Source organism: Xiphias gladius, chromosome 9 (genome assembly GCF_016859285.1).
Source record: "Xiphias gladius isolate SHS-SW01 ecotype Sanya breed wild chromosome 9, ASM1685928v1, whole genome shotgun sequence".
Lineage (NCBI taxonomy): Eukaryota > Metazoa > Chordata > Actinopteri > Istiophoriformes > Xiphiidae > Xiphias > Xiphias gladius.
The window spans coordinates 4,028,593-4,056,530 of record NC_053408.1 but is presented as its reverse complement, the minus strand read 5'-3'; the positions used below and the strand labels follow the sequence as shown (position 1 = coordinate 4,056,530).

General features: G+C 42.7%; 1 protein-coding gene across 1 annotated transcript; it reads left to right on the top strand.

The window, feature by feature from the left end:
- The first annotated feature begins 630 nt into the window (after positions 1-630).
- tbkbp1 (TBK1 binding protein 1) lies at positions 631-27,938 on the top strand. The gene is made up of 9 exons (XM_040135651.1): positions 631-873; positions 5,209-5,334; positions 8,247-8,351; positions 10,664-10,811; positions 12,941-13,143; positions 15,221-15,282; positions 20,314-20,429; positions 22,885-23,672; positions 26,399-27,938. The coding sequence occupies exons 1-9, from the start codon at positions 631-633 to the stop codon at positions 26,525-26,527; spliced, it is 1,920 nt and encodes a 639-aa protein (XP_039991585.1). The 3' UTR covers positions 26,528-27,938.

Genomic DNA, 27,938 nt, shown 5'->3' with positions numbered 1-27,938 from the left:
CAGGTTAAGGGTGAACCCTTTGCTCGAGCGGACACGCATTTTCCGCATCGTGTCTTCACCTCACTTTGTGCCAGCCAGGCTGAATTTTGCATCTACTCTGTTCGTCCACGGCATTGGAACCTTTGCACCGACTTGATGATGATGAAGAAAAAAAAAACAAAAAAATTCTCATTGAGATACGACATTTTCAAATCAACAAACATGATCAAATCCAGGATGCTAGTGTGTACATAAACATGCTCTCTGTGACAGTGTGAGTAACTGGGTAATTGTATCTGAAATCTGAAGTGATAAGACAGAGCAAGGTGCTGGGTCATCGTGAAATTTCACATAGAATAACAGTGTCCCTCAGTGGTCCTCCTCTGTCTCACTGCTTCCACTTTGCTTTTGAATATTTTACATTGTGTGCGCCAGCAATCCGACTGCTTTCACTTCAAAACTGCTTTGTTCTTTTTTGTTTGTCGTGAGTAGCTGCCTGCTTGATGTTTTTAGGATTACTGCAGTGAGAAACGGTACGAAATGGTGTTATTTTTGATAGGTACATTTAATTGAATGGAAAGAATCTGGTGGATTTAATAATAAATAAGCAAATTTCTGTCTGCGTTTGTCCTCAGGTTGAGGCTCTGAGTGATGCAGTCTCTGTTTGGCGGAGGGGAGCTGGGGCTGCTGGGAGGAGGCGGCGACGCAGGGGGCCTGAAGGAGGATGGCTGCGGCAGCGTGGCGTGGCACTCCTCGCCCCTGCCCTCCGACGATGTCTACTCAGCCTCACACTTTGCCCTTATCACAGCCTATCAGGACATCAAGACGAGGCTGGCCTGCCTGGAGAGAGAGAACACCAGTATCAAGAGGAAGCTCAAGATCTACGAGATCAAGGTGAAGGGTTTTCGCCTCAAAGCCGCATCACAAAGTCAAGTATTACAGCATTTTGGAAACCTAATCATCACAGTTGTCCTTGTTGGTATCAGACGGGTCTCCGGTACTGGCAACGATAAGGCCAGAATTTATTGGAAGTCTTTCAAAAAGGGGGGAGGGAGCCGTCCGCTCACCCTTAAGTATTTTCCATTTTTATTGAGGCAGAGCAATTGTACACAAAGATAAAAAGAGGAAAAAGCTTTGGTGGGCTTTGATCCCGGAGCAGCGGGGGAATAAACTTGACTCCAAAAGGAAGGAATCATTTTTCTATATATAGAGGGCAGACGCCTACTGAAGTTTTAATTCATGCTTAAATAAATAAATAAAACACTGACTCCCATTTGTAATAAGCGAAAGGAGGCCTGGGAACTGTTTAAAGTGAATTAACGGCTCAGAGGAGCTTATGTAGTTGAGTAGAGAAAGTCCTCTAACAAATAACAATGGAGCCTTTTGGCACCTGGTATTAACATGTGATCTGTATATGGATGCCGTGTCTGAACAATGAGGAGAGGTCACAGGCTTTTACGTTGGTATCTGTAAGAGTTCCCGTTATCTTGATTCTTTTTTTTTCTTTTTTTTGGCTTGTCTGAGACAGCATTAAGTAAGGGGTCAGTATCATTTTCATTACCGATTAACCAATAAAAGAATTAATTGATTAATCTACAGATTATTTTATCTATAAAATGTCGGAAAATAGTGAAAAATGCCCGATACGTCTTCCCACAGCCCGAGGTGATTTATTTAAACAGCTTGTTATTATTTGACCAACTACTAATTCAGTAAATCCTTACATGTGATAAAGTTGGAACCTGGCGATTTCTGGCATTTTTGCTAGAAAGATGATTAAAATGATCATCGTCTGTTATCAAAATAAAAAGTCCCAACCAATGTATGGCTGATCATGGGCTATGGATGGCACATTTTGTAAATATACTTCAAAATACAGATTTGTTACATCATCATGGATTTACTCCTGGGTTTAAACCTACTAATCTTGATTAAGATTAATGGTGAAATTGACGAGTCAGCACGAAAATTGCTATTGTATACAAAGAAGGTTCATGTCGAAGGCCCGCAGACAAATGAGGGTCATGAGTGTTCAGGTATTGGGAAAGGGCAGACAGCATTGCTTATTTAGTTCATTTTTACTGCACGTCTTGAGTTATGCTGGTTGGAGGACTTGTCGGAGACATCGGATTAGTTTCCACTTGGTTGAGGGAGCAGGTGAAGCAGAAATCCACCTCCTACCAGTAGCTGGACCGGCAGACAGATGTACAGGGAGGGAGGAAGAGCGGAGGAGCGTAATGGAACAGCGTGGGAGGACAGAAAGTGAGGAAAAGTGGGAAAATAAGTGCAAAGAGGGATTTAAATGGGCGGAAGGGTGCAGAGTAAGACACAGAAAAAGGAAGAGAAATGAGGGAGTAAAAGCAGATAATGATGTAAAGAGCAAGGAAGAGAAATTGCTGAAATTAAGAACAAAGTAGGATTAAAGAAAAAAAATCCACTGGATATTCTTCTTATTATCATTACTCTGCGGTGCTCTACTTATTCTAGGAATTATATGGCGATGCGGCTGCAATGTACCCACTTTCCCCTCGGCATGTGTCGCCCACTTTTACTGGAGATACACGAGGACACCGAACAAGCCGTAGTGTTTACTCTGCTGGACAGAGCAGTATCCATAGCTTAGGACTTGTCTTTTTGAGAGTAGAAGAAACCAAATGCTTCAAAAGACGAAAAAAAAAAAATGTTATTAAAGAGGCCGCTGTAAGAGGCAAGCTGTTGCCGCATTATGGTCTGAAAGGGACGATGTTGGTAGGGAAACTCTGAATCTTCTGCGATGTTCGTGTCGAATGCCTGTGCAACTATAGCTCCAGAGAGCTTTGACAAAGAAAAAAAAAAAAAATCGGACGACACGTGCGGATGTTTCTGATATACATTTTTTGGATTTAGAGATTTTGTCGGATCGATTTTTCCAGTAAAGAACGAACGAGATGAAAGCTTCAACAGTTCGACTCTGGTCTCTCCTCTCCTGTCGTACGTATGTGCCGGCGCAGAAACCCTGCATCCCCTTGGTGAGCAGCTGTTACTGAATGCTGCGGGCCGGCGCGGCGCTGTTGACTGACTCGCAAAGTGGTAGTTTTGTTCAGGGCCCCATTCCCAGAGAGTCAGGTGTTTTGATCTTGGGAGATCAGGTGCAGATGTTAGCTGTTTGGAGTAGGAGTTGTCACACGTGTGCTTTTGTAAATACACAGAATGTGGCCGTTTTTAGATTGGGATAAATCCATCGAGACAGACCTGAAATGTCCAAATCGCCATGTGTGCATCGGCAATATTCAACTGCTTTCAAGCCCTTTTTTGCGGAGTGGTAGGTGTTTCTGCAGGCGTTCTCTCTAAGTACAAGAGGCCTGAGTACCGCTGCTGTAATGATGCAGATGGCGCGCTTCCTGCTGCTTCGAACATGGGTTGAAGTGAGGTTGTTCTCCGGTCTAGAGTTCCCGATGCTCAGCAGCGTGAGAATCCTTGGGCCCCCTGGGGTTTGTTTTTTTTTTGCCCATGTTGCAAACATTTACTGTTAAACTGAGCGCAGAGAGGTGTTCTGCTAAATGGAAAAGGGCTGTTTGCTCCTCAAATAGACACTGCATCGGCAGCAATGACTTCACACAGAAAAGCTTTCCGTGCTTATGGTAGGTAGTCTCGATGCAAACGTGTTAATTTAGGTTGAGCTGCATGCAGTTATATAACTGGTTGTGTGTGTTTCTAACACAGGCTTATGCTAACAAACAACAGTTTAGCGCTGTAACTAGACAAATTGCTTACCTCATAAGTAAACACCAGTGAATGTGGTACAACCCATCAAAGCACATTCTACAAAATTAGGATTACATAATCGTAATCGGCATAATCGCAGCTGCACATGATGCAATTATTTCATCATATCTTAAAAGGTTTTCATGCAATGCTGCTACATCCCGGTATCACCTCTGTTTCTCTGTATTATGCAACAGTAAATATGTTCTCCCCAATGAATGACGACTTGTGGTGATGCAGTAGGACGGAAATATGTTCCCTCTGTGATCTTAAAAGAATAAGGGTGGGGATATTCTAGATTTTTATATTCCTGTCAACGCATCCCATTAAGAGACAAAAACCAGCCATGAATTCAACAAGCACAAGTAACCTGACTTATCTCTTTCCCTCCGTGCCACAGAGCTCCATCCTTGTCCAACAACTATTAAAAACACATCAGTGAGCCACACTGTGGGTGACAGGTTCCTTCCTTACCATGAAGACAGACACACAGACACACACACAGAGACACAGACAGACACACACACAGAGTAGTTTATTTTTGACTCAGTCTCACACACACTGATCTGCTGCTGGATATACAGCACTCACTAGAGCACCAAACGTGTATTCATCCACAGCTCAAAATAGTCCCAATAAATATACTGTTTACTCCCGTTTGAATAACATTTGCTAAAAAACAGCAGAGCCCAGCTGCTTGACAAAATTACTGAACCTGTTATAGACATGAAACTAGATATGAGAGATGTTTCTGAAGATTTACATCTTCAGTATAAAAAACTGGTGGGCTTGGAGCTGAGAGCCACAGAGACGTAAGAAAACATTACGAGACAGATTTACAGATTGAATGGCATCACTTGAACAAAGACTGTTCAAATCTGATGAGCAGTGTCTGAGATAAAGTGATTGGCATAAAAACATTCAAATGAATATCTTAGCACCCACCCAGGGGCCAGACAGTGTAACTTTGAAAAAAGTATTCCTCATTCGTTTAGTCATTCGTCGAGTTTCATCAATAACCATGGACAGATTGACGAACAGCTGAGTCACAGTCCCTCTCCAGATTTCATTGTGTGGGATGAAATTAAAGCGTATGATTGCAAGAACTTGCTATGTTAATTCTGTGATTCGTTTAGGAGAACTGAAAAAAAAAAAATCGGGTCTAGTTCAAGAGAAAAACATGACATTAGTAAAAAACACCCCGATTCTCTGAGTGATATCTGGGCCAAAGAGAAGTTGCAGTTGATGCACAATGAATCTTTAATGATCCCAGCGTGAAATCATCGGAAAATGAGGAATGCAGCGGGCAAAAAAAAAAAAAAAAAGGAGTATAAGCAAAACAAAAAATATAAATAAGCAACAGCGTTCACTCACTCACTATCATTTTACTAGATTATGTACTCTACACTCAGTCTTAACCACGTCCTCATTATTAAGACTCCAATTTCATGTTTGTTTAATGTCTATCTCTTGTTGTTTTCGCAGTTCCCTATGATCAGCGAGTTCGGGGAGGACGCCAACTCCTACTGCTCTTTTGAGAGCAAGGAGACGGCGCTGCTGCACTCCGAAAATGGCAACCTGCAGCAGAGAGTCAACGTCCTGACCCACGAGGTAAGAGGAGAGATGAGGACAACAGGCAGAGGCAGAAGAGAGGAGAGAGGGAGAAAGGAGATATATGAGGCACAATGGCAGATGTAAGAAACAGGAGAAAAAGCCTCTTTATTATACATTTGTTTTCATTTTTTTGTACTGGAGAAAAGAAAACCTTACCACACCAAGTGGTTTTTCTCAGGGCTCGAATTCTGCGGAATTCTCCCTGCCTGCATGCGAATTAATTGAATTAAAACTGAATTGAGGCCGACCCTGGGTGGACATATGCTGAAAGACGTCTAGAACTAATTAAGCAATAGAAGCTGCTGTCCAAGCGAAATTACTGAGATTTGGTGTTTTTAAGAAACCGTCCAAGGAGCGCTGTGACGCGGGCTTTTCACGCTGGTGTTGTGTTTTTGAGGCGCGGTATAATTCGGACTAAACCTGGCCAAGATTTTGCTGTGTATGTTGAGATCACACGTTTTGAAATTAATTGGTATTATTTAAACTCACATACAGCGAGATTTAAAATCTAAAAAGAACATGTGTGAATGTAACATACAGGCAGTATTTCAGAGGAAGGACTAAAAAAAAAAAAAAAAAAGTAGTACTACTTTTCTACTCTATGCTTGAGCGTTACTCCCATCCAAAAATGAGAGTGAAAAAAGAGTGAGCGAGGAGAATGGCAGCACCCATAATGTGTTTGGACCACTCATTTCCTTCACTACTAACGCCACTATTTTCGTGACCGTGTGAACAAGAGTGCGGGGAAATAGAAATGAGAAACAACTGACTCAGGAAGGCAGCGGTAAAACTGGTAGTGAGGTAGGTGAAGAGATCTCGAGAGCGAGAAAGAGGAAGGAAATGGTCTACGGGAGCAGCAGAAACAATTAGCGTGGGACTCACAAGGTCGCACGGCTCTGACACCGGGCACCCAGAGAGATGAAATGGCCACGGCTCACTGAGCATGCACTACTGGGACAGGACACCCACCCCCCCCCACGCCCCCATCCCACGCACGCACGCACCCTCTTCCTATCGGTGAAGTGGTGACTCGCAGTTATTAGGAAGCAGTAGGTGAAGGTGAAAAAAAAAAAAAAAAATCCTGTCAATGTTTTTCGTGTAAAATGCAGATAAAACTGCACATGTGCAGCTGCTCCTCACATCCTGTCTGACTCATGCAACCACCAAAAGCGACCAACCCAGCATGCTGTGTGTAAATTTAGCTCGGTAATATGTATTAGATAGTGATTCAATAGAGTGCTGAATCCTCAAGAGCAACAATCAGGAGGGGGAAAGCACTTCACTTAAATTATTTATTCGTGCATTACATGGATGTTTCAGCAGCCGCCCTTTGTGCAACGCTTGGACATAAAGTTTACACCACTGACGCACAATATCAACTGACAGAGAGGCCTTAAAATAGGTCCTGCTTTACTGCTTGATCTTGAGGCCACGTCTCGAGGAGTGTCGCCGAGTCAAATCTTGCTTTAAGACCTTTGTGCTTATATTTTGCACAGTCCTAAATTCATGTGTTTAATCAAATACAAAAGTACAAAAACGCAAATCTGGCAGTAAACCAAGTATGATGCCAGTGGCAAAACAGCAGTAATCGTGCAGAAAGAACAAGAAATGCAGGGTTAATAAGGGGCCCCTGCACAGAAGGGCCTTAAAATAGGTCCTGCTTTACTACTTGATCTTGAGGCCACGTGAACTCGAGGTGTTTTGATCCAAAACTGATCCATGGGAATTCAACTTTTCCTTAGACGGGTCATTTCTTGGAAAAGTTATTTCCTCTCAAAATAATTTCTCTTTTAAACAAACCCCATGGTTAGACTTATTTGGAAGAGACAACATAAGTGAAAAGTAAATTATTTAATTTGAATGATTTAAACTTTTGTAAGTATCTAAAATCTTTGTTAAACTTCAGTTTTATTTCTAAATAAAGGGATTATATCTTATTTCCATCATGTTTTCCATCACTGGAGGTTTGACTGGCGCTCTTTTAATAACGTAGTCTCGTTTCACCCTCTTCTTCTCTTTATCTCGATGGGTTTATCTGGTTTATCTCGACGGGCCGACTCCTAATATTCATATAGAAGTTCATGGATGGAATCATGCATCCATTCGCATTTTCTTCTGCAGAGTTTCTGGAAAATGTGGCTAAAATTTGGGAAAAGCCGTGTGCCACACTGCAATGACATCTAGTGTTTCATGCCGCTGTTTGTAAAAGACCATTTAAAACTAAAAAGACTCTCTAAAACCTGGAACAAAAAAGAGACAGCTCTGAACCTGAGAGCCATTTCACCCAACAAACCAATGACACATACAGCATCCAGACTAAAGAGAAAAATTTAAGAACATCTGTAGAACTTAGGGATTTCTTTTTGAAGTCTTGCCTCTGTGCGCGTGTCCGGAGTAATCCTGCTCTCCTCGGGGGCGACGCCCTCACCCCTGTATCCCCATCTGCTTGGAAAATCTCCTCATTTCACTCAATCTGCCCTCAGATGCGTCAAACGGCATGTGATGATGGCATCCAGTGAAATTCACCCTCTTATTATGCAACAGCGTGAGGAGAACAGATCAGCAGGACATCAAGAAAGTGTTTTGTTTTGTTGTTTTTTTTACCCCCCTTGTTTTTGGTTAAAATCATGATTTATCTATTTGTTGAGATGGGGGAGGCGTTGCTGTACATGCCGAGGTGTCAGGATTTCAGTGTCCTAAATTTGCTTGGTTACACAACAGTTTTCTTAAGAGACACATTTGATGACTCTCACAATGGAAGTTTGGGTTGTTTTTTTTTTCCTCCTCTCTTCATCTTTGTGAGGAAGTTAGAAAACTGACAAAGACGGTGGTGGTGGTGGTGGTGGGGGGAATATATGTCAAGCTTTTTATTCAGTCTCAGCGTCTCTTTCTCTCTGCCTCGGCTTCAGCTCCAGAAGAGAAAGGAGAGAGAGGAGCAGCTGGAAGACGTGATCCAGGCCTATGAGAAGATTCACATGGAGAAGAGCAACCTCCAGAGGGACCTGGACAAGATGGTCAGAGACATTCAGTCCGTTGCGCCATGCATTCGTTGTTTTACAGCCACTTTACGCAGGAGCCATATGGCTCATTAATTCATTTCACACTCTGATGACGGGGGACGAATATAAAATGTAAAACTCAGCGTGGCTTAAAATCATGAATAGAAAATAAACATATTAGATGTTTATAGTTAACTCACCAAATACACTATATGGCAAAAACTATATGTTTATGAACGTTTGGTCTGGAGGTGTTTTTGCGGCTCGGTCTTATGCCCTTGCTATGGCGACGCGGCAAAGAATGCTAATTGCATCTCTGCCTGTTTTTCTGACATTGTATTTGGCCTCTGAAGGAATAACTCTACTTGTGAGCCTCCCCTTCACAGGTTGGTCAAAGGTCCTGAAGCTGGTGGGGATTCGGGACAAAAATAAAGAGGACTTGAGCACATGCTTACCCTTTAAAAAAGGGGCAGTGCACAAATTTCACACAAAAAGCTCAGTTTACTCGTTGTGAGGATTACTACTCCGCCTATGAAAACAGTTGTATAACGTTCCTCTGTGGCTTCTGCAGGGAGCTTAGTCGAGTCAGAGAAAATAACCCTGAAATTGCGAATGTATAACAGACACCTGCGTTACAAGCTGGAGACCTGGGGTTTGTAAAATGTGGGGTGATTACTCGGCAAGGATTGTCTAAGGAAAGATGCATCCAAGTTGCACTGCAGAAACTGTAGGGTTCGGTGTTTTTGAGGGCTTCACCCATACTGTTTACTAGAAGTCAGGATATCTCGGCCATTCGGTACAACATGAAAGGACGCTCTTCCTAACCACAACTTCTCAGGACAGTTTACTGTATATATTCAGTCCGTGCAATACTGTACAATGACTCACACTCTCGCTGGTTAGAATTATAACTACACTACGTACTATAAATGGTAAATAAGAGGAATAGCCAGCTGCATGAAGGCTAATGGGTTTTTAAACTATATTTGCATTTCTTTGTCTCTCCTCACATTTTTCAGATTTTTTCCAACCTGACAGAACAGGCAAGGAAAACTGACTTTTCAAGTTTTTCACTTTGAAATGAGCAGTGTAGTCTAAAAAAGGTGCACAATCAAAGTAACTTCCTTCTCGTCTTACTCTGAGTGAACAGTCCCCCAGAGAGAAGAGTCGTTTTAGAGTCATTCAGTGAAATTTCGTGTCTTAGACAACACAGTTGATTGAGTTTTTTGTTTTTGTTTTTTTAAACCTGTGACGGTAGACACTCTAAATCTTGCCAACAAAGCCTTTAGCTTTATTTTGTATGTAACTTTCGTCGGTAGATTTCAGAACTGTGAGAATCTTATTTTTCGAACGCATCACTGTAACTGGTCACAAATCAAAGTCGATCCGGACCAGGTAGAGGCTTCCAACTGAACAGATTGGCTGGCTGGGCCTCCCCAGATCCCCTCTGTGATAATAAACCATCTCACATGAGAGTGAAGTCCGCTGAGCAGCTCGCGCCGAGCGGCCTCAGCAGTTTTGCGTGGTCAGAGCGATTAAGGGATGAGGTGCGCCAACGAAGTTGGAACTGCCGCCTGCCAAGGACTGTGTGTGTCACCTCAGTGTCAGTGTCACCGAAAGCTGTGGCTGCGATCGTTAATACGGCTCCGTCTACCTACTGGGCCTCACTGATTTCCCCCCCCATGCATTTTTGTATTCTTAAAAAGGAAAGACTAAAATAAGTAAATAAATATAAAACAAAGAAAATTTTTCTCCACCCTACCCCACTGCACTTCCTGTCAACCTGCTGGGTAACACAGAAACATACATGAACACTGACATACTGTAGGTCAACCCTGCGTTCTCTTGTGTTACCGAGAGATGTATTTATGCAAATGTTCCCATGTGATGCCCGGATGGTTTAAACTCCTAATGTGTTCCGTAAAATCTCTAACACTCCTCCTGTTTTTTTTTTTTATTGTAGATCGAGACCAAGATGGGCCACATTTTTTCGCCGTTTTTTTACTTAAATGATTAAATCAAAAGGTTTTTTCATAAACAAATGAAATAAAACACCAGTCCCCTGCTTGCAAATATCAGAACTAAAATATCAGTGCTAGGACATGAATGTAGATTAGTGACACTGGTATTTAGCAGCCTTGGACATGTTCCCAAACTGGATTTTAGCAGGTTACGAAGAGGGAAACTTTCGTTCCATCTCGGCTGTTTGGTGCAGGCCATAAATGCCAAAGAATAGACACAACCTCTGTCAATAATTGAATGCTGTGTACTTGAAGTGTAACTGGCTGTTTCAAATTAGGTACTGAAAAGGATGTGTGTGATTACAGACCAGCCTGGTGGAGAAGCATGTCGAGCGTATCCTGAACCTGGAGTCAGCTCTGAGGCAGAGAGACAACTCCCTGCAGAAACTCAACATGCAGCTGCACAGCAAAGACATGCAGTACCTCCAGCTGCACGCCGGCCCAGACACACACAGTGAGTGACTGTCACCTCTCTCTCAGGATGTATTTCTGTTTATCTAATCACGGAGACGACACACAGATTTATATTACAGTGTCACCGAGTGCCTATGGTCCCATACGAGCACTGGTGCTTCGGATAAATCAATGACTGGAGGTACAGACATGTCTCCAGTTAAGCAACGGTGAAACTGAAATAACCGTTTTTCCAGCCAAGGAAGGATTCTGTGTGTCGAAGAATTTTTTTCAGAATTTTACTGTTGGTTTATAAAGCACTAAGTGGTTTGGGGCCAAAAATACATTACGCATCTGCTGCTACATTATGAGCAGTTTGCACCACATGTCTGGACAAACTCCTAGAAAACTAGAGGTCTGCTCCAGCTGTAAGTTCTTTTAAGTCAATATTTAAATCAATTATTAAATTAAATTTCAGACTATTTATTCATATCTTGCACTGCTCAATAAAGGCACTGTTTAATCTTTAATCTGTCTTATTCTATTTTAGCAGTTTTGATCTTCTATTTCATTTCACTCTTTTAAATCCTGCCTCTGTCTGCTACTTTTATATTTTGTCTTATACCTTTTCATGCCTCGTGTAAAGCACTTTGAATTGCCTCGTTGTTGAGAGGTGCTTTACAAAACATAGCCTTGCCTGTATTTTTATACATATATAATGCAAATGTAACACACAGCTTTTCAGAGAGTTGTTTGGGTCAGTATTTTGGTTTATGTAATACTTCACTATGATACTCATCCATAATGCAGTACGTCAGTTGTTTCATGTTGATAACTCCTACAAAGTAAGATAAGTAGAGCAAGATAAGACATTTATATATCAACTACAAGCTTGTTTAAAAAAAGAGAAAAAGGCCAGACACCAGTTATCACTGTTTATCACTGTTCATATCTTGTCTATCACTCAAATCTTTAATCAAATCCAACGATCTGGCCGGAATGCGCGGAGAAAACCAGCTTGGACATTTTGTTCCGACCCCTCCCCGAATTGCAGCCGCGGCAAAAGAGACCTTTGACTATACGAGTGCAAGTGATTGAAATTCAATCATTCGGGCTTCAAAAACATTTTGAGTGGAGTGACTGTCAGTGTAAATTTGAGGATTTCTCTGCATTATTCAGCCTGTTGCTTCCATCTGGACTGCCGAGTTACCTCTGCTGTGACTAGTTTGTATTACCGCCTGCCAGAAAAACCTTGACTTATTACAATGCGAATCATCTCCTGCATCAGAAATGTATGGAGCTTCAAAGTTGCTTTGAACAAAGCAGGTCGCTCCGCTGGATTCACTGTAAGTCACTGAGGAGTTTGGATCACGAAGCCAAACAGTCCCACCAACTCAGCAGATTCCATCATTTTCAGGCCGAAGCACTGAATTCAAGATAAAAGACGCAGTCTACTACTGATGTAGAGGGGACTCTGTTAGACTCTAGCTGTTCCAGAGTCAGTAGAGGCTAAACTTTGCTGCCTGCGACGATGTGGGTGGCCGATGGAAACGTTGAAGAAATGTGTGGCGGCCACCTCGGCAGACGCCTGAACTGACGGTATACCCTTGATGAAGAGAAGGGAACATTTTGCATAGGCTTCAACTCTTGCATTTACTCGAAAAAAAAAAGGAGCGTATAAGCTTTTTTGTTTGTAAATGTGTGTGCTGTCGCAGTCCGCGAGGTAGTAATGCACAGTAATAATTAATGACCGTGGGTGTGGATGAAAGAGGGTGGATGTGAGAGTATATCTTGTAGTGCAGACTGCGTACAGAATGTGTGTACCTGTGACTGCACGCATGACTGCGGTGGTGAGGAGGCAGGAGGAGCCGGGATATAAAAGAGGATACTGCTGCGCTGTTACATTGTCTTCTGGCTCAAGGACTGACTCTGTGTGAGCGGAGCTGAATCACTAACATGCCCACGCAGATCACATCACCCAGGTACAAACTGAAAGATGCTGCCCTTGGAAGACGTCAGCTCTTTCCTCCTCTTTCGCACTCATCTACTGTACAACAACTGTGGATGGTAGAACGCTGCATTAGTCAGGGGAAAAGCGATGAAAATGTGGCGGCGTCTTTTGTATTTCATGTCTACATTTTTTTTCCCCCTCTCTCCATCCCCTGACCCTTCTCTCTCTCCCCCGCCCAGTGCTGGACTGTCCGGCCCTGACCCTTCAGAGCTCCCGCAGCCTGGACGCCCTGTCCGACCTGAAGCTGCAGCGGCTGGAGGCCGAGCTAGAGGGGGCACGGCACGAGGCCCAGGGGGCGTGTCAGCGGGAAGAGGAGCTGAAGGCGGAGTGTGAGAGACTGAAGGAGGAGATGAGACAGCTGCAGAACAGCCAGAGGGAGAGGGTCAGTCTTGGTTTGTTTTTGTCTGCTTGGGGTGCCACATGGGTGGAGTTTACGGCGTCAGGACAATTTCGGTGATGTAAAAGGACTAAGCAAGAGCAACTAAGAGCAACCAACCCTAATGCTTTCTTGTGACGCATTCCCTGAATTATCCTAAATTTGATTTGTGAGAAGCATTAAGAGAAATTTAAATGTCAAATTTATCTCCAGACAGAATTGACAGTGGATGATTTTGCAAAACGCCACATTACATTCAAAGCCAATGTTTTTGGACTTTCAGTGCCAATGTTTACTGAATCATTTATCTCTACAATATCCTCATTTGACAACTGAACATCGATTAGGTTACGGGGGGGGGGTTATCATATGAATCTGCAGCGCTTCTTGGGTTTACGGAGCTTCGACTCATTGTTTAGCAGTCTGGACCATGACTTTACCGTTTTGGTTCATTTTCACTGCTCTCATAGCGTCGTTTTCAGAGAAAAAGCTTTAAAAACCCACTGTGATCTACCTGCTCGTCACCAAAGAACAGACTGACACAGTCAGAGACTAGTTGGTGAACGTAGAGCATTTAGCAGCGAAAGAGCCAGATATTTCCCCTCAGTAGTTGGTAGAGACCAAAAAATGAGCTAAAAAAGAGAGATAGTATTGGACTTAAATTTGCCAGGTTGACAATAAGTTCACTGTGGCAACTTAAAAGGTGATGATATTTCAACGTTGTGTCCACAACGTGTCTCTGCTGCACCTAAGTGGCCCAAATTATTTGGCCAAAAAGTTCTCGTAGGTTTATGGTGATGCCACGCGTGTGGGTGACCACCTCTGTCCAGGACACAAGAGGCCTCCTTTCTGATTTCAGCTTATTCTATTTGCTAGGCAGCCAAAGCATTGCCCGAGAGGTGAACATACACATGTACCATCATATAGTATAACATTAGAGAAGCTGTACAGAGTGTGTGTCCTTATTTTTTTATATATATCTATCTATCTATATCTATGGCTAGACACTCAGAATTTGGTAATACCTCCAAACATATAGAAAACTAAATATGATGGTGTAATACTTTAGACAGTGATTAATAAGTTAATAAGTCTCCAATGGGATGAATGTTAGAGCTAGAGAAGATTCCCCAAATCTACGTCTATTTTTCGAGCTTCCACATCATTCAGGTGGTTACCGTGCATTGACAATATATAGCTATATACATTAAATTTGGGTTGAATTACCTTAAATGAATTTGGCCGGAACGGGCACATTTTGGCTCCGACCAACTGTTTATTCTGGTAACAACAGAATGATTTTATCTCTCCCACAGCCAACCTTGTGTTAATAAGCTCCAGAGAATACTAAAACAAAGAAAAGAAGCTGCTGTTTAGCGACTTACACCGCTGGGATTTAGATATGAGGCTACAATCAGGCGCGCCATATCACTGACATTGTGGTGTGCTCGATAAGTTACTCTACAACGAATAACTCGCAGCATAGTCACAGAACAATTTGCTGAGGTAACTGGAAGCCCCCCCTAACTTTAACATTAAACAGCATCAACCCTGCCACATGAGGCCACGTTCAATGTATCTGAGCTTTCGGGAAAATCCAAGTTTCCAAGTCACCACCATGAACAAATCCAGAAACTGGTAATTAAAATAGGATAATTCCAGTAGGATATGAATGTGGCAATAGGCAAATAAAACACCGGTCGGGAAAAGACCCTGATATTATTCTTCAGCTGACGAGAGAACGAAATCTCAACTTTCCAAATTCAAACTCCGTTTGTTGGAGCGTTACTGCAAAAAACAGTGGCTTCTTTAATGGCATTACTTTACATACATAAAGCCAAAAAACAAAACAAAAACAAACAAAAAAAATAATAATACATATTGCCACGGGTATACACAAATAAAAACACACACATACAGTGCTCAAATGATAATTATCATTCCAAAGACGCACCATCTCACACTCGGTTTTCTGACAGTGATACCTTTAAAATGTTGTTCCGACAGGCTCTTGCTGTCGGATTTTGTCCAATATTCTGCCATCACCTGCATGCTGATCTAATTTCACGCTCTACCTCGGCAGGAAATGACTTCCCCGTGCAAGCAGTGTGATGTGGAGTGGATAAAGAAGGTGGGAGATGAGCAGTAAGTGACCGCAGCCGATCTCTGGGCGGTGGGAGAAAAGTGTGTGTGTGTGTGTGTGTGTGTGTGTGTATGTGTGTGTGTGTTTGTGTGGGGGGGTCAGGAGTAAAGGAAGGAGAGATGCTGGTTAGGGAGCATCATCTACGGCAACGACGGAGAAAAGAAAGAACAAGAGGATGAGGGCAAAGGGGGAAAAGTTTCACCAGAAGCCGCTGCTCATCTGTATATTTACTCTCCTGCTGTGATGTGCTGAGGCTGACCTCCGGGTGCCTCACTAGAAAGCAGTCAAGCTCTCACAGCCTTAATACAGGGAGTATTATTGTTTGTGCACAAATGCTGCATTTACTGTACATTCTTCTACAATTTATGTGCATTCAACTTTAACACCGGTGTTTCTGCACTAAACATTTGCTCGAGGTGGTTTGGCAAGAGATTAGTCTGCGCAGCAGGGGGCAGTGTAAGCACAGAGTAGGATGCCTTCCTGTCCATTTCCTCATGTTGCGTGTGTTTGTTGGACACCTCTATGAGGCATGAAGTCCCAGCTCATCTATCTAAGCATCCTCTCTTTTCATCCAGAAACCGGCAAAACGAGGGCGGCAGTGGGTATTCAAGCTGCCGCGCTTCCACCCGTTTCTCTGTCACTTTCAGCCGACGAGGGAACGGTGTTTGACTTACTCTGAGAGGAAAGAAAGTCGCTTATTTGCCCCAGGCCATGCATGGCTGTTTGCTTTCAAGATGTCACAGGCTAAGAAAAAAAAAAAAAAGAAAAAAAAGAAAGTAAAAACCACAGCAAGTTTTTCAGTGAGTGTGTGGTGGAAACCTACTGCTTTTTCCAGACCTTGGTCACCTTTTGGGTTTACTCAACTATATCACTTACTCCCACTGAAAACCGACAATGCCTATACTTATTCTTGTAATTGGGTTCATTTAGTGTAAACTGCACAGATTGATATGGAAGATTGTGTGTGTGTGTGTGTGTTTGTGTGTGTTTTAGAGCATATTAACACACCGACTGTGCCCTAATTATCCACCAGCACCTTTTAATCGGGAGGGGAGCCTGCTGGGGGAAATTGGTGTTATTTAAAATTGAGGGTTTTTTTTCAATTTAAGCCTCAGTTTTGTCTTTGATGATTTCACAACTTCTCTGTTGTGTTGAAATTTTTGTAACGAGCACCTGTAAATCCAAAAAAAGCGGATGTTTCACATTTTCATCTAACAGCATAACAAATTTAATCAATGAAACATGCTTGCTTCTTTACCCCCTCTCTCTCCTCTCTGCTCTTTCCATAGGTTGTGTTAGGGAAACTTATTTTTACTATAAATTCTGCTACCAGTCACACCTTTCATGACTTCATTCGTGGATTTTCATCTGCCTCCCTCAGCACTAGTACTACCCTAAACAAGCTCTTCTTACCAACCACAAGCCACACTTTTGTAGACAATGGCAGCCACCAGGCACTACCCATACCCACCCACCCACCCACCCACCCACATTAACTTCAGCGTTGAGAGCAACTGACTAATTCCTCTTCACCTTTCAGAAAGTGAGAGCTGTTTCCAATAAATCACAACATGATGATTTTAAGTTCAAGTGGAATTCCCATTTCTTGTTGGAAATTTTTTTTTTTTTTTTTTTTAAATAACCTTGTTTTGAAAATTAAAATTCTACCTAGAATCAACCCTGACTTCTGAACGGCGGAGCGCAGCTTTTAGAAAATCCATTTTTCCTTTTGAATTGATAATTAGCTCTAAAAACATTACAAGACGTTACCGGGTAGCAAAAAACGCATCACTGAATCTTTATTGCACTTTTACTGTTGGCTTGGTGTGTGGACTGTTTGACACCACTGTGTTCAGCTGAAAGGGCTTCATGCGCATAGCAGAAGTGAGGTATGACAGAGTGTGTACTGCAGGGTGTGAAAAGCCCCCACAGCGGTCCGATGGACGTTTAACACATGTCCTCCACGAGCCCAAAGGCAAGCAGTGAAGACCCACATTCACTTTCTTCTTGTCGGTACCATGAATATCTTCCTTTTTCCAGAAAACACAACCACGCAGAGACGTGTTTAGAAGAATATTCACCAACGCCACATCTTGCTCACCACCGTGTTTTTAAGTGGTGGTGTTCCCTGGAGGCCCTGCCCTTCACGTGCCCGTGAGTGTTGCTTTCCAATAGAGAGGAGCTCAGGTCTCACAGGCAGCTGCAGTGACAGCTCTTTATTGGAAACATCTGATCAGATCAGAGGTCAGATTTCAGGTTACACTTCATCTCCCACACCCTCACACACACACACACACACACACACACACACACACACACACATATTTTCTTGTACCCAAACAGTTCACACGCCTTTCATCATTGCTGCATTGACATTATCACACCCCTCCTACACACTAATGTACACTGTACAGTACGTACGTTGTGCAGTTAAACATAAGCACGATGAAAAATGAAACAAATGAAAAAAAAAAAAATGCAAAAGAACAAACCCATGCTTGCAAATGTGCAAAGTATTTTTAGACATGCAGAGACAAAAGCAAACGAGGGACCCGATTTCGTAGATTTTCTGAAACAGCCAATGGCGGAGACACCCTCTTTGGGTTTGCCCCAACCCGTGCAGGTGTTCACAAATCAGTCTTACTACAAGACCATGCATTGAGGGGTGTTGCAGTCAAACCCATCTCCCTGACACAGGACTGTCAAAACACATTAGCAAAATTGAAAAGCGAGACAGTAAAAGTGTGAAAAGGAAGAGCTGCGTGAATCGTAACTGTGAAGGAATTCAGTATCTACCTGCATATAAAAAAAAGAGAGGGGACAGTGTAGAGCCATAGCTGCGAGTCGTCTGAAAGCAGTCAGGGAAGGAAGAAATTACTTCTAACTTATGGGTGCTTTTGCATTAAAAATTCTAATACTCAGCGTTCCACCCACCATGCCAGTAAGTACGTTCAATGATTATTATTTTCCTACTGATGCACAAAATATTTCTGGATGCTTTCGAGAGGCCAGTTATCCAAAGCCACATGGCAGGAGTGTGTGCATTTTTTGGAACAGAATCGTTTCAGTGTTTTCGCACCAGGTTCCACCGACTCGCACCACAAAGAAGGATGTTGCATGTTCTGAGGTGGGGGGATGAAGGGAGTTTGATACCCCACTCTATCTGAGTCATAACAGGATGGTGGAAAGCCAGGTGGGCCAGTGACAAAAGACAACTAACCAGTGGAAGTTATGACTTGTTTTTCATGAAATTGGGAGCTTCCTTGAAATGGGGTCCCTGACATTATTTGAAAAATATTTTGGGGGGGGTGTCAAACTTGTAGCAGTGTATGCTGGTTTTAAAAATGTAATGCAAAAATGCCGAGCTTGTTTTTCCAGTGCACATCTTTGCAGATATCTGTAAAATGTAGCAAAGGATAGAATGAGATTGTATGTTGAGAAGTGGAAAAAAAAATCTGCTGTTATTAGTACAAAAAATGTGCAGTGTTCCTATGATATGTACCCAAGCAGCAGGCTCTCTCGCTCTCGCTCTCTCTCTCGCTCTCTCTCTCGCTCTCTCTCTCGCTCTCTCTCTCTCTCTCTCTCTCTCTGTCACTCACACACACACACACACACACACACACACACACACACACGTGTGGGAAGACTCAATTAACTTAGTGCGCGGGCGTGCCGAGCAACATATTTTTAATTTGACACCATTTTATTTGCTGTGTAGGCAGGATACAGAAGTATTTCTGTTTTTGATTTTTTTTTTTTTTTTTTGGGTGTCAGCGTTGCAGTCAAGGTTCATATCTATTCCTCCTTATAAAAGTAGAAAACCCCAGAATATGCATGAGTGTCGCTTGTTATTTTTTTATCCGCCACCATCTCTACGGAGGAATGAACCAAGTGAAATTCTAGTCAGCAGAGGCTAAATTGGTTATCGGGAGGTGCTGTATCAGATCAGTCTGGCAAAAATTTCTGGTACACACTGTGTACAACACCGTCACCTTTTCGTCTGTGGGGTAGATGTGCGATCGTGGACTTCTGGTTTTGTTTGTTTGTTTTTTAAGTTGCACATTTGTTATTGCATTTACGAAATTTATCAAAACTTTCGGTTTTTTGAAACGCTGGCCTTGATACAAGAAATTACTCAAACTGGCAGCATAAGCTGATTATCTTAACAGATTTCAAGTTAGATTTCATGGTTTCACATCTCTCATCTTGTAAGTTACATTCTATACTACCACTGTCAGTGCTGGTATGAATCAATTTCCGAGTTTAGAAAAATTGGTTAGAGATTTGCAATAAACTGTCCATTATCAGATTTGAGGGCAGCGAGCAAAAGCAGTGACTAATTAGTAGCAGCCTACGCCATCTACACGTCTCTGCGTTTACCCCCACACACTGAACAATTCTCTTTATCCCATCTCAGATGTCAAATAGATGCTTAGAGATGCACAGTCTGCTGAGAGATTATTCCTCGCATCTTCTTCCATAGTGCTTGGCTCACATTCATTTATACTGTGGGATTCGGATCAGTTTCAAGCTGAAGAGTCGAGACTAAAGTAGGCGTTGCCATGGTTAAAAGACACAGAAGCCTGTAAGCGGAACCGTCCTTGTTTATGGTTCTTGAAACAGAGTAACTCTGTCACGGCCCCTGAGAGTTTCACGATACATCTTCCATGAAATGGTGAGATTTTATGCACTTCGGTTATGTGCCGTGACTTGTGACTCTACTAACATAAGCCTACGAGCCCCTCGGTTAGCCAGCCCGGTTTGTGAGGCTGTGCTGCAGAGCTCGCTCTCTTCAAAGAGGAGATGAAGATCAGTGTGGATTTGTGATGCAGTTGACTGTGGTTTCACATATTACACTATTAAAAAGCCATTTATTAACTTTAAACAGTGGCATACACTGTAATGACAGAGATTAGGGGTTTGTATAATCAGTTGTAATACATTAACACTCGAAAAACACTGTAATATTCTGTAACAGCAATGATTATGATAATTACATAATTGCCTCCCTTCCTCCCTCCCTCCTCCCACAGGGTGAATTTGGCTCTGGCCTACACAGAGTTAACAGAGGAGCTGGGGCGCCTCCAAGCACTGAGCTCCAAGCAGACGGAGATCCTGAGGAAAGCCTCACAGGAGCAGGCTAGTCCAGGTTAGCATCGACAGTACCCATGTAAAAATACTGTGTGGCACTAATGTGGAAAAACTGGCTCAGTATCCTCTCGGTCCCTCAGTGGTGGAGGAAGTGTTTACGTTAGTTAGTATTGAGTAAAAGTAGCAGAGCATGCCGCATTCCTAATGCTACTTACATTAAAGTGTGCAAGTAATATTAAAGTAGTCAAATGTGCTTATAGTATCACATGTAAAAAAAAAAAAAAAATGCAGGAAAAAAAGGCTCCTTGAAATATTATTACCGACAATGTCGAAGTACAGTTTCACTGTTGGTGGAGAGCAAATTTTATCCACTTTGTATACTGTCATCATTGCAAGATATTACTTATATACAGTCACTGACAACATATACGCTTACTTTACTAATTAAGTAGTTATAGTAACTTTTCAAATCAAGATTCGTTAACGTGTAAAGTAACTAAAGCTGTCGAATAAAAAGACTGGAGACAAAGTACAATTCTTGCCAGTGAAATGTATTGGAGTTAAAGTACTATAAATGTAGCATGAAACTGAAATACGCAAGTAAAGTAAAAGTACCTCAAATTTGAACTTACATACTGTATTTGAGTAACTGCCCTCAGTTACATTCTACCACTGAAATTCTTGTTGGTATAACTTCAGTTTGCAACCAAATGTTTAACACTTTGTAAATTTAACAAAAAGAATCTGATTTTTTTTTTTCTTTTTTTAAATTTAAGATGCTGATACTTTGTAAAATGAAACGCCATTTAAAATCAGACACTATTAATACACCACTGAAGGTCCCTACATGTTTGCCTCTGCAATTCTAATGACTGATTGATGATGATTTGTTGCTACAGTTTTCTCACTAAAGGCTGAGACATGTTGCAGAGGACAACTTAGAAGTGCTAAACAGCAGCAACACCTTTCTCTTCCTGCACACGTAGTCTCACACACACACACACACACACACACACACACACACACACACACACACACACACACACACACACACACACACACACACACACACACACACACACACACACACACACACACACACACACACCTAATGTCTCACAACTGTGCATCTATTAGTTACCACCAACCAAAAAGGAACCACTGGCAGGACCTTTACAAACTGGAAAACTGTTTTCAGTGAATCAGTGAATAACTGCGTATTTCTACGGAGCTAACAGTGGGAAAAACACAGAAAACCCCAACCTCTGCTCGACTTTTCCCTGAAGGTCGTGCATTAATCTGGAAAATGTGACTTGAACGGCACTTCTGCTTAATTAGTTACAGGATCGTAAAAGTGATATGATTGCCTCTTGGCTATCTTTAACAACAAAACAAATACTTTTCGTGAATGGCTGAAATAACCAGGGAAGTGGGGATTTGCCTTGTGCCGTAACAGTTCTCCGGGGTATTGTGCTGTAAGACTACGTGTGAACTGAATCTTCCCATTTGAGTTTTTCCCGCCTCATTTGGAGGCTCAGAGAGCACCGTAGAGCACAAACACCCCCTCCTTTTTAACACCTCAACAAACCGGCCATAAATGATGTTTCCTCTTTGATATGGGAAGTGGAGCCGAAGTGGTGACTACAGGGGTGACTGACTCATCACCATATCTTGTAATTACAGGAAACACTACATTTGTTCTTGTGCAGATCTAAACCTTTTTATGAATACAAAGAGGAACAAAATGTGCATTTCTATTCGCTGAATATCTGTAGAGAGGTATATCTGTAAAACACTGCCGCAGATGTCCTCTGATGAGCGTTTTCGGTGCCGAACAACAAGAGAACAATTTGTATACCAGAGGGAGCAGCAGTGACGGGTTATGAGAATCTGATATTTGAGCTGAGCACGATAAATGTGGTGAACCGGTGACATTTTCTTCTGCTTGTACTGGAAATGTCGAGAGCCAGATTTTCAATGCGTGAAATACTGCAAGTGTTCAACATGTCAACAATTTTTTTTATTTTTTTATTTTTATTTATTAAAAACAGTTCCAATGCAGCAATTTACATGAAATTTTGACCAGACATTGGTATTAAATCCAGAAATTCACACAGAACTTTATTTTCACTAAATTTCCTGTGAATTGCTGCATTGTCAGTGTTGAATGTGGTAAGAATGTTGAATACTTATTTCCCCCACTGTAACTAACTGACTGGTGTCTCCCCCTTCTGTTGTACTACATGTGCAAATTATTTCTTCACTAACCTGAATTTGTGCATGGGGGCGATGGTGAAACAGGACAGGGCTTTCCCCGAACTGCTGCCACAAAGTTTGACGCGCACTATTGTCTAAAATAATCGATGTATGTGGCATTAAGAATTCTCTTAACCGGAACCAAAGGGACTAGCCTGAACCATGGAGAGCAGCCCCAGACCAAAAGTACACAGAAGACCATATAGTGTTGTAACAGGTTGTCAAACAATTTTTCGTGTCTTTGTGTGTCCTCTCAGTTCAGCGCCACTCTCCCATCCACCACCAGCTCCACTCTCCAGTATCTCAGCGTCACTCGCCCATCTCACAGCGCCATTCTCCGGTCCCGCCTCCTCCACACCACTCCCCAATCCAACAGAGACGTTCCCCAGTACTGCAGCGCCTCTCACCAGACATGCACCGCCGCTCGCCCCTGCTGGACGTCAACAATGGGCCGGCCTCTTACTCCTGCCGGCCGCCCAGCCAGCACCTGAGGGCCAGCTTCCAGGGCCGTCGAAGTTACTCCGAGGTTGCCGACCCCTCGGCTTACCAGTGCCCACCCCGCTTCTCTCTGGACCCTGTCTCCACCCTGCCTAAGCCACGGCCGTACGTTGAGGGCTACCCAAAACAACAGCCCCAACATGTGGGCTCTCCTCACGGTGGACTGCAGCACAGGGGTTCCCCATCTCCCCATCAAGGTGGTGCAGGAGGAGATGGAGGCCTCGGGGAGGGCTCCATGCGCCACTCCAGGGAGATGCCATTCCCACTATCTGAGGTTGCCCACCTTCATTTTGAGCCCCCTCCTCCTTCCACACCGGCCCCCCAGCCCCCACAGTCCTCTGAAGATGAGGAGGAGTGGACCTGCCCACATCCCATCAGCCCACCGCGGACGCTGGGAGTGCTTTCTGCTGCAGTGCCCAGCGGTGTCATGAGAGGCCCAGCGTCCTGCTCAGCCTTCCCCATCCCTCAAAGGCCTAACACCCTCAGCTGCCACCCACAGCCCGGGTACATGTCAGCAGAGCATGCTCAGTCCTGGCCTTCAATCAATGTGAGTAAAAGTATAAAGGTTAATCAAAACATTGTTAAAGAGTTAGTGCAGCTACAAATTTAGCGAATTTGATACCATGAAGTTGTAAGAGTGAAACATTTTACACACTGCAGCTAATGCAGCAATGCTGAGCTGGTTCACAGAAAAGAACTTGTTTAACCCCAAGACTTTCCACTCAGTGTAGATTTTTCAGACTGCAAATCACAATCATCTCAAGACATCTGTCTTCACCGCATCTCTTCCTCGTTCCATGTTCTGTCAAAAGAATAGTTCAACCTTTTGAGAAATACACTTATTCGCTCACTTTATGAGAGTGAGATGAGAAGTGTGATATCAGTCTTATGACTGTGCATTAATTCCAGGGCTGAAGTCAAGATGTGTTTAGACTAGCTTAGCATTAAAGGGAAACGGCTATTCTGGCTCCGTTCCGAGCTTTAAACATATTCTTTACAACAACTCTAAAGCTAAATAACATTCTGTATCTCATTTGTTTTATCTGTGCATGAGCAGAAATATAAAAATGTTCATTGTTCATCATCTTTGTTCATCTTGTGGAACTATTTCACGACAACGTCTCGCACCGAGGTTGCCCAGTTTGGTACTACTGTGTCTGTAGAGACTCCAAAACAAAACCTGTGCTCACAACCTGCGTCCGGCAACCTGTGCCACAGCCGGAGACACGGCACAGAAGTACAGGGTGTTTGGATAAAATGTTGTTTGTCCAAAAAATTACTCCAACGTGTAACTCCTCCTCAAACCACAAATTTAGATTTTTTTAATTTCTGTTCATCTACTGATGAAACAAGCCAGATACTTCGTGTCCAATAAAAAAAAATAGCTTTCGAGGATTTGGTAGGTGTAATTTCGGACTTTTGACAGAGCCAGGCTAGCGGTTTCCCCCTGCTTCCAGTCTCAAAAGCTAAGCAAAACTATCCTCACTAGAAAAATGACTGCATGAATTGTTTCAGCAAATGCATAATAGCATATGTTTAGGTTCATTTGACAAAGGCCCCTAGCAGCCGTAGTAATAATCGCTGTTGTCCATTGCTAGCAAAGGAAAAAGTAGTGTGAAGCCATTATAGACGCGCCAAGTCCACCGACGTAGGTGGTCGCGGAGGTGGGATGGGTCAACGCAATGTCATGGTTTTGACACGAGAGACCACTGTTCCCTTCAGGTATGAAATTGACTACGCTGGTTTATTTTCATCATCATGATTGAGGTCCCCTAGCCTTTAAGGGGAACTCCACCAATCTTACACGTCAAAGCCTGTGTACAGGTGGTGGTGTTTACTGTGTATGTGAAAAAAGTTGTATAAGCCAAATACACAGCAGATTAATTTCAGACAAACTTCAAGCTCTGTCAGATAAATAAACGCCTTTAATTTTGTAACAATGATTTGTCGCAGTTTTCAAAACACCAATATATCTGTGGCTTGGAGTGTAGACATATACCGAACCCGCCTGGGAGACTGGCACAGCTGTCCTCTTGTACCAACTAAATGAAAAACATTTTTCTGTCAATTTGCACGGTAACAGAAAAGATTATCTTGAACAACTTGGGCTGGCTCGGTTATACAAACCCTGCAAAGACCGGATCAATGAAGGCATCATTACAGTCATTTGGAAATCATGCATTTTACCGCGAAAAGATAGATTACAAGAATGAAACGGGTGCAATAGAAGAGTATATCTTATCTTATCATAATAACAATAACAACAACAATAATTATTATTATCATCATCATCATTATCATCATCATCAAAGTTGTTGCAGCCACTATTACAAAAATAATATGTCAATATAGATGTATCCTTAGACTATGCCACTAAAGGGTGATGGATATTGGGTGGAAAATAGTTATGTTGGTGTTGGGCTTGAAACAAGGCCAAGACTACAGTACCTCCCTTGCTATTAATAGTACTTTTGTGATTACTAATTTAATTTTTGTTTTATAAGTTTTTCATTCATTAAGAAACTGCCTGCCTCTTTGTTACCAGGACATCTCTGTTTCATTGTGATACTACTATTATTTGTTCCTTTTATTTTATTTAGTCAATTTTTTTGGTTTTGATGTTTTTTGTATTTCCTACACCACTAGGATTAAGATATGAGTGTTATAAGTAGCAGTGTTGAGTTCATTTTCTTACAAAAATTAGAAATGAAAGGAAAAGTGGGGAAGAAAATAGTCAGCAAAAAAAACAAAAAAAAACCAAAACGAAACGAAAACACCTTTACGTGTCATTCTGGAGACCAACTGCCAATGACACACTTTGCTGGTGTTGAGCCAAGCTAGGCCAAGCAGGCCTGCCACTGGCTCTGTGCTCAGTGCACAAACATGAAACTGATATCAGTCCTCTCATCTCACCCACAAAGAAAGTGGGCACAATGCCCAAAATAATTTCTGTTTGAACCATTTCTCCAATTAGTCTTCTTGTCTCTAAAACGGAACTGGACTAAGCATTGAATCGGGACTTGGACGAGAGGTTCCACCTGGATTTACTACTAGTCGGTCTATTTCATGTTAAGACCAAGTGGTCCCTGTTTTTTAAGTCTGAAGTGACAACTCAAGAAGTAGTGATGTAATTTTGTTGCCTCCAAGAGTGACTATTACAATCCAGTGAAGTGAGTAAATTGAGTCTAATTACGTGTGTGTGTGTGTGTGTGTGTGTGTGTGTGTGTGTGTGTGTGTGTGTGTGTGTGTGTGTGTGCATGTGTCGCTCTGCAGCTCTGGATGGAGACCGAGGAGAGCGACATGAGGAGCTGCCCTCTCTGCCAGCTGATATTCCCCGTCGGTTACCCCGACGACGCCCTCATCAAGCACATCGACTCCCACCTGGAGAACAGCAAGATCTGATTGCCATGGCAACCAGCCCGCGCACACATCTGCTCTCTCCTCTTATAGATTATGTAAGAGATTGGCAGACCTGGACAAATGGAAAGTCAACGCAGAATCAACAGGCGATCGATTTAGAACCAGTTAGCTACGTCGTAAAGCTATAGGCAGGGATGCAAAATGGCACAGGGGCCTGTTTTGTTTGGGAAGTACTTAAACACGGGTCCGTCTTGGATTTGTGAATCTACATGCAGAGTCCTTTACCAATTGCCCTTAGGACAGCTCTGCCTGTATAATCACTGGCTCTGGTTGCTGCTGTTTTGTTATGAGTCTTGTTGTGTGGTTTCAGACAGTTTCAGGTATCGTGTTGTTTTTAGTTTCACGGTGTAGTACACTTTGAACAGACTTAGTACACTTTAGAAAAGCAAACCGATGAGGTATGAGAGGAGGGCTGGCCAATTCAGGAGCTCCGCACGTCAAAACATTAGTTTCAGTGTTTCAAGAGTAAATGATCAGGGAGATCTGAGGCGTCGTTCGCGAGAGACTATTCTTACCACTTAGCTTTAAATCCCGTACACCTGCTTGGAAATTTTTCTATCTCAAACACAACTGCAGTACATGTTGCAGAGGATTCTGTGCAGTAAGTGCCAAGGAGAGTGATCTGGTAGAAGCCGGCGTATTGAAATGATCTGACAGACATACATATTGGACGGTGACACGTCACGTGAGTGAAGATTTTAAGTTTTGAAGTGGTGAGGGAATGACACTGTGAAGGTATTATGACTGACTGTCGACCGGGGTTTGACGCCAGTTCACTTTCACTTTTCTAAAAACAAAGATGTATGATTTCCATGGCAGTTAAAGCATAAAACATTCCAGTCTCACGCGTCATCAGCTGACAAATCAACTGAGAAGCTAGAGAATACAAATGTGAAAGTACGCTTCGATCAGCCCGAAGGCGGTTTTACCCTAACTGAGTCTTGATGGTGCCCTGCAGGGCGGGGCCCTGATCTTGATGCGTCCTCTCTAGTGGAGTGAGTGGAGGGAAATTTTAGTCAGAATATAACTTTATGCTTGCAGCCTGTTCAAAAATCTAAGTATCTTAGCACTTTAAGTTAGCATAGCCAGTGTACAATGTACCTAGTTCAGTCCCCATATATATTTTCCATGTATAATTTACTATTTATACTGTCCGTCTGCAAACGCAAAAAAAGATATGAAGATATATTTTTGCAAATGTTGATGCACCACACGTCTCGTGTTGGTGACATGTTTCTCCCATGTGCTTGCACACTACTGCATACAGAGGATTCGAAGGTCGAAATCCCACCGCATTGGGTATTTTTCTCCATAGAGACTTTAAATTATCAACTGGGGTTTCTCCTCGGTCTTACTAAAGATCTGACCTTTCGTAAACAGTTCTGATGTCACG